This window comes from Lipotes vexillifer, unplaced genomic scaffold (assembly GCF_000442215.2).
Source record: "Lipotes vexillifer unplaced genomic scaffold, Lipotes_vexillifer_v1.1 scaffold125, whole genome shotgun sequence".
In the NCBI taxonomy this organism is placed as follows: domain Eukaryota; kingdom Metazoa; phylum Chordata; class Mammalia; order Artiodactyla; family Lipotidae; genus Lipotes; species Lipotes vexillifer.
Window position 1 is genome coordinate 277,895 of NW_006785403.1, and position 15,491 is coordinate 293,385.

Here is a 15,491-nt window from a genome sequence, read left to right on the forward strand (position 1 = left end):
GAAAAAACGAACAACAAATCAATAACGACATTTATGAAACAATTAGAAATTTGAACAAAGGCCAGATAATAAATGATATTAAGGAGTTGTTATGGTGTGATGATACTGCGTTTATGTTTTAAAAACTAGCACTTATCTTTTAGAGTGTTTATCAGAATATGGGCGGGGAGAAGAGTTGGGTATAGATGAAATAAAATTGACTATGAGTTGATACTGTTGAAGCTGAGTGATGAGTACATGGAAATCATTATACCATGTTTACTTTTGTGTTAATTTGAAATTCTCTACAGTAACAGTTAAAAAAAATAAATGATAATATAGAGGATTTGAATAACATTTACAATAGCCAGGACATGGAAGCAACCTAAGTGTCCATCGACAGATGAATGGATAAATAAGATGTGGTACATATATACAATGGAGTATTCTTCAGCCATAAAAAGGAACGAAATTGGGTCATTTGTAGAGATGTGGATGGATCTAGAGACTGTCCTACAGAGTGAAGTAAGTCAGAAAGAAAAAAACAAATACCGTATATTAACACATATATGTGGAATCTAGAAAAGTGGTACAGATGAACCGGTTTGCAGGGCAGAAACTGAGACACAAATGTAGAGAACAAATGTACGGACACCAAGGGGGGAAAGCAGAGGCGCATGTGGGTGGTGGTGTGATGAATTGGGAGATTGGGATTGACATGTATACACTGATATGTATAAAATGGATGACTAATAATGACCTGCTGTATAAAAAAATAAAGTAAAAAAAAGTTAAAAAAATAAATGATAATATAGAAGATTTGAATAATATGGGAAAATATGATTATAAATGTGAACTTTTTTTTTCTTAAAAAGCAAGGTCATATAACCAAAGCAATCTTAGGAAGTTACAAAGAGATTTCTTTCTTGTAAAATTCCTGCATGATAATTCATGAAATTTCATTTAGAATGTATTTCACATATAATTTTTCTCAGTTTTGGTCTAAAACCTTTTACATTTTAAACTAATAAGGCACCAAATAATTTTAATATTTAATATACAACAAATGAACAGAATTATTTGCTTTAAGGATTTTGTGTTCAGAATAGAAACCTATCAAAGCATGTCTATTGTTTTATAATTTTCCATGGCTAAAATGATAGAACAGCTCCCACCATTCTAGGAGGCTAAAGCAAGAGTTCTGACTCATAGTAAAAGGCAAAAGACTCCGTGTGTGTGTGTGTGTGTGTGTGTGTGTGTGTTGGGGTTGTGGGTGTGGAGGAGTGTGTTTCTGTGTACCTAGCCTGACAAGATGAAACACTTATTCCTGGTAGTCAGTTTTATAAAGGAAACACCATTGCACTTTTCATGCCTAACAGAGTCCATTTAAGATCAACTGGTCAAGGTTACTTCAGAAAGAGTTAGAGTACACACAGACTATTTGTAAATTATTTCCTGTCCTGAAATGCCGAACTTTATTCTTTCACATTTATGTTTTTCACTGAATCTTTGAATTCTAATTAGTTTGGTTAGAAGCATGGGACTAGAACATTCACAAGTTGACAATCCTTTATGCAGTGAATCAAGTTAAATCTTACAACTCCTCTCATAAATTTCTACAAACTATGTTCACCAGTGATTCCCAAATCCAGCTACCTATCAGAATCTCTTTGGAAGCTTGCATTTATTTTTATATTTTATTGAAGTATAATTGATATATGATCTTATATAAATTACAGGTTTATAATATAATAATTCATAATTTTTAAAGGTTATACTCCATTTATAGTTATTATAAAATATTGGCTATATTCCCTGTGTTGTACAATATATCCTTGTAGTTTATTTTATACATAATACTTTGTACCTCTTAATCCTCTACTCCTATATTGCCCCTCCCTCCTTCCCTCTCCCCACTGGTAACCACTAGCTTGTTCTCTATGTCTATGAGTCTATTTCTTTTTTGTTATATTCACTAGTTTGTTGTATTTTTTAGATTCTTCATATAAGTGATATCATATAGCATTTGTCTTTCTCTGACTTATTTTGTTTAGCATAATACCCTCCAAGTCCATCCATGTTGTTGTATATCGCAAAATTTCATTCTTTTTTATGGCTGCGTAGTATTCTACTGTATGTATATGTGTGTATGTGTGTGTATACACACACACACACACACACACACACACACACACACACACACACACACCACATCTTTATCCATTCATTTGCTGATGGACTCTTATGTTGCTTCCATACCTTGGCAATTATAAATAATGCTGGCTGCTATGAACATTGGGGTGCATATATCTTTTCAAATTAGTGTTTTTGTTGGAAGCTTTTAAATATACAGATCCCTAGCCTGACTCAGAATGTTGAGGTCACAGAGAATGAGATAGAGATCTGAATTTTATATTTCCCAGATGGTTTATGGATTAGCATTAGAGAACTGCTGTTTTAAAGGATTTTCTTGTCTTCCAAATTAATGACTACAAAATAACACAATATAAAACACTACACCCACCTAAAGAAAATTTATATAGAGAAATTAAGGTTAACTAAACCCTTAAAAAAAGAATTAATGTCTTACCCTTGAGGCTCTTGGACGGTCTTGTTCTCTACTTTTTGTTCACATTCTTTTATCATGGAAGTTAAAATAACCTGATTTAAAAAAAATGACTTTAGAGAAATACTGTTAACAGTAAAATGCTATGGTTTAAAGTTTTTAACTGAATTTTTAATATTCCCATAAGCTAATATGTTAACTAAAAATTGAAAATTTTGGCAGTTACTTTGTTAAAGGAATTCACATTGGATTGCTAGACTAGGTACCGAAATAGCTTTAAAAGATCTCAATCGTATAACTTAATAATTCACTTTGATTTTCACTAACCTTCCTTTGGAGTCTGATTCCATTCTCCCTTAGCTTTCCCCACTATCTAATGTTAAAAGTAAAATTTATATATATCTATACATTTAACAAATACACATACCATGGTCAGACATATTTTCCCAGTAAAAGCTGTTCTGTCCCTTGTCCCTTGCTTTTTCCAGGTTGCTAAAAGCAAGATGCTCTATTTTAAAGTCTAGGGCAGAGACCAGATATAGGTCTGTGGTCACTAAAACTGGGGAGACAATGGGTGTCTAAGAGTTGCTATCACTCTTGCAGGGAGACTGAGTGAGTAATGGAAAGGGTGGAGGGATGGAAGCTGCTGCCCCAAGTGCTGGCACCCACACCAGAAACTAAATGGCCCTCCTGAATTTTCTTGGCCCATATTTGTGCATGGAGGTCACTAGACAACAAACTTATTGTCACCCTCTACGCACTAGGCATGTTTTTAGACACAGAGGATGCAGCAAATAGACAACATTCCCTCCTTGTGGAGAGCTTATGTTCCTTTGTTATAGACAACAAACACAAAAAATAAGTAAATCATATAGTATATTACAAAGTGATAAGGGCTTTGGAAAGAACACTGAGTGAGATAAGGGGTATAGAAGGCCAAAGTGAAGAATATTACAATTTACATGGAGGTGTTCTAAGCAGGTTTCATGGAGAGGATGATATTTAAGCAAGAACCTGAGGGACATGAGGAGTAAGTGTGTGAGACCCTGGTTAGAGGCTGAGCAAAGACTCCAGGTGGGAGTATGTCTATTGTATTTTAAGCCTGGAAGCCAGAGTGGTGGGTGCAGAGTGAGCAAGGGAGAAGGTAGAAGGTGAGGCCGGGAGGTAAGGAGGAAGGAGCTGGGTCCTCTAGTGCCTTGCAGATTATGGTAAAGACTTTTGATTTTTTAATGTTTTCCCGCTCTCTCATCTGACACATTACAGATTTCGTTTGTTTGGCTCTTTTCTTTTGCATCAGTGTTTTTTTGGGAGAGTTTTTGTACTTTCTCTTCCGCTCCCTGTATTGTCTGTTCCCTCCAGTATCCTTTTTCTTGTGTGTATGTTTTCATCTCTGTCTTTGATGTCAGAGGCTTTTCTCAAATGGTTGATGATCTTGGGATATCCACTAAAGACTGAGGTACTAAAACGTTGATTAGAATCTCTTCATGCATGAGTAAATTCACTTTAAGGTGACTCTGGCACAAACTTTCTGCCAATCTTTTTTTCCCTGCAAATATAATTCTGGCTGCCACCCCATTCCTGGAGCCAAGAAGGAGAAAGGTAATGAGGTTTCTAATGACTAACTATACCTTCGACTTAATTTCCCTCTTTTCATTATAGCACCTTATTCCTGCTCTCAGCTAGGCCTGATATCTCAAGTCTAGAAAGGAAAGCTCCAGTCTTCCACCAAGGTTCAAAAGGGAATCTGGGAGTCTGATCCTTTCAAAAACTTTTAACCACTCCCCCTATTTTCAGTCCCACCCTACACTAATGGAAGGCAGTGAAAACAAGGCTTCTTATTTGTTCTATTCTACAAGTAGCCTTCATTTTCAATGCAAAAATCCTGAACAGAATACTAGTAAACTAAATCTACCTTCATATAAAAGGAATTATATATCATAACCAAGTGGGATTTATTGCAGTAGTGCAAAGGTTGCTTTAACATGTAAAAATCCATTAATATAAAACATTGTAAGAGAATAAAAAACCACAACCATGTAATCATCTCAACTGACGCAGAAAAAACATTTGACAATATTCAACACCCTTTCATGATAAAAATACTCAAGCAACTAGCAAAAAAGTGAACTTCCTCAGGCTGATAAAGGGAATCTATAAAATATACAAAGCAAAAATTGAGAAAACTGAAAGGAGAAAGACGCAACTCCCAATCATAATTTTAACGTCTTTCAATAGCTGATAGAACAAGCAGATTACAAAAAGCTAATACAAATATAAGAGAACTGACTCATAAAATTAACTACCTTTACCTTATGAAATAAAATCCATGGATCAATAAAAATATAATGGAAATGAGAATCTAATTTGAACTAAATGATAACAAAGCTACAATGCAGTAAAAGGGATGTGGCTAAAGGAACGCTTAGAGCCTTAAATTTATGTATCGGAAAAGAAGAAAAGTTAACAAGTAAATAATCTAAGCCTCCTCCTTAAGGAGTTAGAAAAACAGGAAAAAAAATCAAATCTAAAGAAAGCAGAAAGAAATAAAGATGAAAATAGAAATCAATGAAACTAACACATAGAGAAAAGTCAACACAGCCAAAAGCTCAATATTTGAAAAGGCTAATAAAATTGATAAACCCCTATCAAAACTATTTTAAAAAGAAAGCAAGAAACAAATTGATATGAGAAGTAAAAAAGGGGGTAGCAATATAATAGATCCTACAGTAAGGAAAAGGGGAAAAAATAAAAGTATTACACAAGAATCTATTATTTACAGGTGACTTTTCTACACCTGAAACTTATAAAAAATCCAGTGACATTTTGTTATTAGAATTAATAATAAAGTTTCTCAGGTTGGCCAGACATAAGTTCAACATACAAAAGTTATATTATTTCTATACATCAGCAAGAAAGGGTTAAAAAACATATAATCCTAAAAAAGGTAGCATTATAACATTATAGATATAAAGTGACAGTTTTTTCAAGCAAAGTTATAAAACTTTATTAAAAGACATTAAAGGAGATCTAAATAAACATAAGATATAGTATATTCTGGATAGGAAGACTCAAAATCATGAAGTTGATGTCTCTCCCAATTAATTTACAGAATCAACTCAATTTCAATCAGAATCTCAACGAGATCTTTCTTGGAGTCTCATAAAATAATCCTAAAATTTACATAAAAACGCTAAGGGTCATGAACAGTTTTATAAAAGGACAGGGTGCTGGACTTGCCCTATTAGATTTTAGGACTTTTTAACAAGGCAACTGTAATGAAGACAGGGTATCAATGTTACAATAATTGAGAAAGAGACCAGTGGAAAAGAATGTTGCCTAATAACAGACACATGCATACAAGGAAACATCATCTATGATAGAGGTGGCACTGCCAATCAGTATAGACATGATGCACTGTTCAATAAACAATAATGGGACAACTGGTTATCCATATAGAAAAAAATATAACTTAAGCACTACCTCACATCATACGTAAAAACTAATTTTAGATGGATTAAGAATTTTATTGTGAAAACACAACTTTAAACATTTTAAGAAGGAAGTATAGGAGATCATGTCATGGAACTGATCAATCAATCTATTAAAAAATTAAAAATCAGTGTTCAAATGGGTCAAAAATGTGAAAAAACATCAAAAATTGGAAAAAGATATTCATAAAACACAAAACTGACTGAATACTGATATTCCAATTATATAACAAACTTCAAGGAAATAATAGGAAAAAAGACAACCCAAAGTGGGAAAAATGGGCAAAAAACCTAAAAAGGCTTTGATGTTAGTGAACATACAAAGAATTCTCAAGTTTGACAATAATGAGGGAAATGCAAATGAAAACCATAATGATATACCACTTTATATCTACTGAATTTAAAAAGTCTAAGAATACCAAGTGTTGACAAAGATATGGATGAAAAGGCTACATACTCCTGCATGCTCCTATCAGGTCTGAAAAGTGTCCTTTCGGTGCAGCACTTTGATCAGTAGTGATGGTAGAGACAGAAGTTTTGTTGGATTACTGTGATGGTAATGAATACGACGTACCAACAGACAGTGTGAAAGTTGAGAGAGGGGGTGTAAACTGCTGGGAGGAAAAAGAGATATGAGGGAGGGATGAAGGGAAGATTTTGTTTTTGTTTTGATTTGTTTAGGAGAGAAGAGTCAAACACAATAATAGGTTAAAGAAAAGCTGCTAGAAAAACAGGTTGAAGATATAGAATAGGAAATAAATGACAAACAGGGTTTTGGAGAATACAGGAAGACAAACAGAATGAAAACAGTTATGAGGAAATGGAGAGAGAAAATAGAAACTTTGCTTCTAAGAAAGTTAATGGTCAGAGATAATACTGTACAGCATTTTATAGATAAAAAGCATTTCACATACATTCTCTTACTAAATTCTAATTATATTCAGTGAAGGACAGTACGTTATTCCTACTTTAGAGAATTAAACAGAAGCTCAAAGATGTTGAAGGAGTGTCTTAAGATCTCATAGCTAGTAAATAAATCCATAAAATGATGCTGAACTAGACTTTAAAAAATTAGGCACAGCATATCATAATCACACCTCATATGGAGAGGAATCAAAGTCTATATAGGAGATATTAAAACACATGAACATGGCACTGATAATCACAGTGGCTTAATCATGATAGTAGCTTACCTCATGCTCTGGAGAAAGATGTTCCATGTCAATTCGTAAACATCTGAGACCAGGTAAGAAGTGATTAACCATTAAATCCTCTGAAATGACTTGAGATGAGGTAGTTAAGGAGATTTAAAAAAACCCAGACTGGTATGTCCAACAGAACAACAGAAGAATATAGAAGAAGCAGATCTCTTAAATGCTGCCTATGGCATGCTGATCACTTAGAGCAAACAGGCTTCCGGCAAGCACGATCTGTATTTGTTGAGTTAGTTACTTTTCAAGAGGCAACTGTGTTTATTCCCACAAATCTCCTTATGTCAGTGGCATTGATTATTGTAACAGCACATAATTTAATTACATGGTATGTAAACGTATGAAATAATAAGGGTGAAAATTAAATCATGAAATTTAATTGGATGTTTAAATGAGTATGAAAAGTAAAAAAATTAATGTTTCCATGACAACTAAGTTGAAAGTTTCAGAAAAAATTGATAAAGGCCAGTTGCTTAAAACACTGCTGCTTGGATACATATAGGTGATTCACTTTGTTAAACAGCAGAAACTAACACAACATTGTAAAGCAATTATACTCCAATAAAGATGTTAAAAAAAGATTGCTGCTTAATTATGTATATAAGACAACTGTAAATATATACATATTTAAATATAAAGAAAAATATAAAAATCTAGAAAAATTCAGTACCCAGTGTCAGAAATGTTTCTGGATTCTCTTTAAAGAAACTTAAGCTAAAATTCATAGACAATTATATTACGAATGTGGTTCACCTAAGAAAGTTCATGTTTAATTCTAATCAGCAGACACACAAAAGAAATGCCTCAGTCCTACATCAAAAGATTGGTAAAAGAAATTACATTTATGTGTTTAAGTTAAAAGAAGTTATCTTAGGTATATACCATTTTCCTGATTTCTTACTTTAACCATTCTGTTAAACTGACCCACACTGGTCCTCATTGAATTGGGCAAGAGAGCTTTTGCTGTAATAAGTTTAGTACTACTTATATTTCCTAGCCATATGAGTTTTAGTTGATTATATGACATTGAAAGGAGTCAGGAAAGCAGATGCATCTCTCAAACAATTCACCTTGTTTATCCACATCGCTTCTGACACATTCTCACCTATTATAGTTGTGAGCCATCTAAAAATATTTCTTATTTAATATTATACCATATTAAAGTGAAAAATGCCAGTAAATGAGTTCCTTTATAAAGGTGAGTTAGTCTTTCTGAAAAAAAAAAAAATTATATTAAGTAAAAAAAATCCATATAACTACTGCCTTAAAAATACAGTTATAAATAAACACTAGTTGTAAATAAAACTCCTATAATTGAGTAACTTATAAATAGGCAGTTATAAAAATATAGACATCATTTGGTTGAACCAAATCCCTATAGATATACAAAGTTCTACAACCTAATGGCTATGTAGTTTTATTTTCTGGGTATAGGAAAAGTATCACCTAGATATATCTGTGAGTGACCTTTGGATTAGAGAAAGGTCTCTGATCTAGAGAAATCTGGGCATGGATTGAGAAACTGAAAATGGCCTTACTTGGAGGTAAGAGGGAAGACACTTTCCTTCTCCTCTCTCTCTACCCACTGCTTGGTCCTTTTCCCCCCATGGAATCCCACAATCTTTCTTAGGGGATGGAAACTTAGAGATCATTTAGTCCTATCTGATGTTAGGAATCACCTCTACCTCATCTGTGAATGGTGGTCATAAAGCCTCTGACTGCTAACAATGACAGGACATTCAGTTTTGTAAGACAGATCATTGCATTTTTAGAGAGCTCAATTTGAAAGTTTTTCTTATAAACACAGTAGGCCTCTCCATGACCTCTGCTTGTTAGCGTTTGCTCTGCACTTTAGTTATACAAGCGTGCCTAACCTTTTTTCTATATAACAACCTTTAAAACAATTCTCAAATTATCTTTTCATCCCTAAACCATTTCTTTTCCAGGTTAAACATTTCTAAATTCCTTCAAATTTTTCTTAAACATGATTTCTTGACTTATTACCATGCCAAATGTTAAATTATATAGATTTCCTATGTCCCTATTGAAATACGATGTCATGCTGAAAGGAATACTCTTGTGTTCTATCAGCTCGTAATTCAATAGAACAGCAGAACAGATATGGACAATGTGATTTTATTAGAGGCCATAACCACCCTGTTGACACAAGTACAAGTTCTGACTCACGGAGAACTAACGCTTTTAGTACTTGAACAGGGTCTATTGTTAAGATGGTTCTTCCCCTTACTGTGCTGTTATAAAGACTTTTTACTGTATTTTCTCTAGTAATATTCTGTACATACCTAAATACACAATAATATTCCTTCTAAACAGACTTCTATGCTCTTCAGAAACCACTGCTTAGTCCAATTGAAAATTAGGTTAACAGAGCTAAAATTTTTAATCTTTTGACTTTCTCATTTTCCTTGAGGCATATTTCTTTAGAAACTCTGCTATATAAGATTACACACAACTCTTCACTTAAGTTTGTAAACATTTACTTTTGCCAAGTTTAGGGAATAGGTATAAGCATATCAATGTTTTCTTTCTTTGACATGCAAAACTCTGACATGCCATTATTACTTTCTTGTAAGGGTCCTGTCACTTCTCCATTACTAGAGTCCTTTCTTGCTAATTCAGAATTATCACTTCCTCTTTTTGCTTCCTCTATCTTCTCTAAGTTGAAAATGCCAACAAGATAAATCAGGAATGATAGTAAGTTCTGCTTTCAGTGGAATTAAACTTATAGAAGGTATATGGTTAGTTGAGGCAAAATTATCAAAATATGGTATCTCTGCCCACTTTATGATCTATAGTATAAGAAAGTGGCTTATATCAGCCACATGAACAGGCAATTTGTAGCAGAGTCCCAAAATGAAATGTTCTCAACCACACATCGAACTTCAAGTTTTAACATTTCCAAAAGGACAAGTAGCTCCTTAACAGACAGCTCTGCATTTCTTTCTCTACCATCATTTTTTTTTCTATCAAAATCATAATTCTCTGATTACGTTGTCTAGCACATATTTTTACGGTTATATTCAAGTGTTCAGCCGTTCACTCATTTTTCAATCTCTTATTTCCTCCTTTCTTGAAATATTCTGGCTTTTAATGGGAGAGCCTAAAAGCTAGAGTTTATTCTGCCCATATTTATCTTTACTTCCTTCTTACTTTTATTTTACTAGGCCAAGGATATTAAAGAGAACATTTAACAGGATAGCTAAAGTTCACCGTTCTAGTCACAGTTTTGCTTTTAATTATAAAAAACAGAAGTCACTAATGTCTTCAAGTTTTAGTTTAGTCATTTATAAAATGTAGTGGTTGACATGGGTTAGATGATCTCCGAGCTTTCCTCCAGTTCTACCATCACTGCAAATGATTAACCACGGTGCCCCTGTATTTTTTTTAATGAGTGATATCTCTCCAAGAGATATTCACAGGATCATAAAGACAGTTAAACATTCATTAAAAATGAATGCCAGGGCTTCCCTGGTGGCGCAGTGGTTGAGGGTCCGCCTGCCGATGCAGAGGATGCGGGTTCGTGCCCCGGTCTGGGAAGATCCCACATGCCGCGGAGTGGCTGGGCCCACGAGCCATGGCCGCTGAGCCTGCGCGTCCGGAGCCTGTGCTCCGCAACGGGAGAGGCCACGACAGTGAGAGGCCCGCGTACCACAAAAAAAGAAAAAGAAAAAGCAATAAAAATGAATGCCAGGACACATACAAGGATTCCTTTTGATTAACAGAAGCCTCAGTTATAACTCATTGCTTGCTTAGTTATATAGCTGATTAACATACATACTATTTTAGTCAATGTTTTCAAAACTATGGAACATATAAACACAGAAGGCTTAAAGTTATCTTTTAAAATTATGAGATGGCTAGAATAAGGAGCCATCTTACGGGGCAAAGTCAACTCAAATTTTTAATCTTCTACTTAACTACTTCTTAGTTAAGTTGAAGAAAAAAACTCTACTTCTCAATCTTTAACAACTGAGGTTCACTGTAAGATTGATTATTAAATATACATATACATTAATAAAGCAAGGATACAACAACAGGAAAGTGCACTGTAGGCTTCAAAAAGATGGGTAGCAATATCCAGTCTTTTAGAATCCACAATTTGTAAGTTGTTCACCAAGGCTAACTTATACAAATGTGGTATAACAACTGAAAAAAGAAAAAGAAATTATTAATTTTAATCTAAAACATGCTTATACATTAAAAAAATAATTTTTCATTTTATTTTATAAAATTTTATTTTAATTCTGGATGATTTCGAAAGATTACCCACATCCCATATTTGCTTTTTCGTACTAGGGAAGAAAGCATGTTTTTCAGAATAAAGAGTGATCTAGAATTTGGGAGAAATCGATTATAGCATGCCATTATAACCTAATTATGAGGATGTATACAGGTCATTTGGCTTCACTGCAATTCAGTTTCCCAATTTGAAAAATGAAAGCCAAGTAAACAAATGTAAACAACCTACCTCTTGTGTTATTATCAGCTTTATAAATAAGTTTATATGAATCTTGTATTACTGTTGCTATTAAAAAGATAACTACAGTATACTGATTCATTTTCAATATCAAATTATTTCACTACGTCATGAAACTATTATTAGCTTTAGTTTCCCAAGTTCTTAGCAAAGACCAGTGTCAAATAGCACTGGTGGTTGAGCTTTCAAGTCACCTAATGGGCTCAATATCTTATATCTCAATGAATAGTGTAAAATTTCAAAAATACAGACAACACATTGCTAAAATAAAAGTGGTGGCCCAAGAAACAGTAACCATTTCAGTAGCACTGAGCACTCCTACTGCCTAAGATTGTGTTCTCTAAATACCATTTCCCACTAAAGCCAGGGTCCCTTGCAGAAATGGCTCCAGGGTAAGTGATTATCAAATTGTTGATCACATGGTCCCATTCTAGTCCCTGCTTGGTTGGGGGACCCAAAACATGGTTCATAAGCACATACTTCTGACCAACTGTAGTGATTTTGTTTATGTTTACCTTGAGCTTGTATATGTTAAAGCCACAATCTCCTTCTAGAAAAATCTCCTGCTTCCTCAATAAACCAGTACTATAATTACAACTTTTATGCACCTTAGTAAAGGGTAAAAAACCCCACACAAACTTAGGACAACAATGGCCACTTTTAGGGGACTTTTTGACTTATCAAAATTAATAACAACACACTTCAGAGGTGCTCTAGAAAAAATAAGAAGACAAAAAACTCCAAATATTCATTGAATTCCCAATGAATTCACTGAAACTCCGATTCATTAACTGGCATGCTGAGGCCTCAACAAAATGGTGGCTCTAAGACAGTCTCTCAAAGATTCTCTATTTCATTTCTGCCCAAACATTTTGAAACTGACCTTCCTTGCACTACTTTATCTATAAATACGTGGCATCTATTCATTCCGCTCATTCCCTGATTTCCTACACAAGCAATCCTTTCCTCAGTGTTTTTCTCAGAAACTCAACAACCACACTACACAAGATCCCTATAAAACTGCTCAACTAGAAAACAAACCTATACAAGTTACTTTAAACTCTAGTCTACAGACAGTTAAAGGCTACAATTAAGGATCTTCCTAAATCTCAGAAGATATAAGTTTACTAAAGAATTCAACATTTCATTATTTATGTATTGTCCTGGGCTACCACATCTATACCGATTAATTCATTTAATTGTTAACCCCTCAGATGGAGATAAATGGTTAAAAGATTTAATAACCTAGATGTGAGTAATTCTACAACTGACCTTTGGTGGGCAAGGAAAATAGGAAATACACAACGTAAGGCCACTTCTGAAGCCTTTCACTTAAGGGCAGATTGGACAAAGATTCAAAACTGCGAACAAGGGCTTCCCTGGTGGCGCAGTGGCTGAGAGTCCACCTGCCGATGCAGGGGACACGGGTTCGTGCCCCGGTCCGCGAAGATCCCACATACCGCGGAGCGGCTGGGCCCGTGAGCCATGGCAGCTGAGCCTGCGCGTCCAGAGCCTGTTGCTCCGCAACGGGAGAGGCCACAACAGTGAGAGGCCCGTGTACCGCAAAAAAAAACAAAAACAAAAACAAAACTGCGAACAAAATAAAGATAAATCAATAGGAAACTTTATAAAAATAGATTTTTGTAAACTTTCAAAAACTAATCCGGGGTAGATCCAATAGCAAAAGTGAAGGGAATCTTGTCCTCTCTTTTTGTAAATGGGCTTTGATCTAAAATAAGGAACTTTGAAAAAACTGATCTGAAATGTAAAACTGCCATGTTAGAAAACCTCCAAGGTATGACTGAACATTTTCAGAGAGCCTCATAAACTTAAAAAAGTAGAAAACAAACAAACAAAACTGTATCATGTTCTGAATAAAACAAATGGCCCCTGAGATAAAATCAGGACCAAAAGGTCCTATAATAACTAAGAGTTGGGAGAGAAAAAGGGCCACTGGAAGAACCAATGTCTTCTATTCTCTAAGAAATAGAGGGAAAAATATCCAAAAATGCCACTCCAAGGAAGACATTACCATCCAGCAATTCTTTGTTCTTTCTCTAAACTCCTAACAGGAACTGTCTATAAATACAGATGGATAACAATTTAGCATCCTTGTCAATATGGGTTCTACTTCATCTACCATTAATCTTATTAATAGGACATTAAATTCCTCAGGGTAAAGTTTTAAAGCAAAAGAGAAGCCAACTGACTGAGTAGTAAATACAGAAGAAAAAAAATTTTTTTGTCTTAAAAAAAAAAAAGTCTCGTTGTGCCAGAATGTGAAGGAAGATTGTATAAGACAAACTTGTGGGTATACAGTAAGTTGTAGAAGGCTTCAGGGATAATGGTTTACTACACCTATTCAGGCAGTGGAAATTGCTATCCTCAATTTTTTCTCAAGCCAATCTTTAATTGCTATTTTGGGACCATTATGAAAAGAATATTTCTCTTTTCTATGTGATGCATAAATCTTTCTTTTGAGTGTACACAAAAAGGTTAGATCATATTCTAGACAGTTATTAACTCAACAACACGGCACCCACCAAAGACCCATTGCCTATTCAGCCTATTCCTTGATCCAACAGCCAAGACTTATTCTCCCTGCTTCAGAGCAATTACAGACAGCCTCAAAAAAGTTAGTCAAAGCACCTGTAGAGGGTCACCTGTAAATCTGACGTTACTATGATGAGGAACTATCCCTAATGCTAACTAAAATACTAAACCTTTTTCTGTTAACTGATTGTAAAATACTGTTATTTTCTCCTCATGCTACCAACACTATTACCCATTGAAAAATAACCTTGTGGTTGTTTCTGTAGCTCAGTATGTGTTCATGCCCTCAACAGACCTTTTGGACACTGCAGTCCAAATCCTGACAATATTTTTGTTGTTCATCTTAAAAATACCAGGTTAGATAATGCAATAACTAGTCTATGGGAGAATCCAATTTTGTATGGAAACCAAACTGATGTAAGAAGCCAAACTTGCGGACTTTCCAAGAGCATGTCAAATTGCTAAAAATAAAAGGACTAAGGTATAACAGTGATAACTGTCATGCTTTTGGAGTAATAATTACTGGATGCTTTGATGCCACCCAAAGAAATTGTTGTCATAAAGTAAAAAGTGATACTATAGAAATTGGAGAAAATGCTTTAGCAGATCATCATGCAGATTATTTAGCAGATCAACAAGCCATGATTTAAAACAAGATAGTGGAATGGCATGTTAGGTGGAAGAAATGTATCTTTCATAAGAACATATCTAGAAACACTTAAAAATTTCCTTAGAAATAAGAATTAAATAATAAGCTCTAAATATAATGAGCACAGTATTTTGAAATTAACAGTAAGAATTGTTTTAAAAATAACTTGAAATTATTTATGAGTTACTTTTCATATGTCTACAGCAATCACTATATAGTATAAGAAGCCATTTAATAGCAGTTAATAGCAATACCGATCAATCCACAACAACAAGCTTGTTTCACTTTCAGCTTTCAGTATATGAAAGATAAGGTGTAGAAAGGTGTCATGTAACACATGACAAATCCTCAGTGAAGCTTATGGTCTCGCTCTTACATTACAATTCAGGAAAAATGGTAAAAAAAAATGCAACTTACACTCATCTCGGAACCTTGGTTCTGCATTAGGCCCAACTCTACCAAATGTTTTTATGATTTCTGTATGCAAAGAATACTGGTCTTGATATTGAGGATCTTCCAGGAAAGAAGCCAACTGCATTTTCACTCT

The 15,491-nt window shown here is 34.4% G+C and overlaps 1 protein-coding gene across 1 annotated transcript in view; it reads right to left on the bottom strand.

Moving 5' to 3' along the window:
- RELCH (RAB11 binding and LisH domain, coiled-coil and HEAT repeat containing) overlaps window positions 1-15,491 on the bottom strand; it is a 120,992-nt gene that overhangs the window by 5,942 nt on the left and 99,559 nt on the right. Inside the window, exons 25-28 of the mRNA XM_007457529.1 lie at window positions 15,362-15,491; window positions 11,295-11,411; window positions 7,227-7,315; window positions 2,570-2,640 (exon numbers count right to left, since the gene is read on the bottom strand). The exon at window positions 15,362-15,491 is cut by the window's right edge and continues 27 nt beyond it. Coding sequence (XP_007457591.1) covers window positions 2,570-2,640; window positions 7,227-7,315; window positions 11,295-11,411; window positions 15,362-15,491 — 407 coding nt within the window. The remainder of the gene's footprint in view (window positions 1-2,569; window positions 2,641-7,226; window positions 7,316-11,294; window positions 11,412-15,361) is intronic.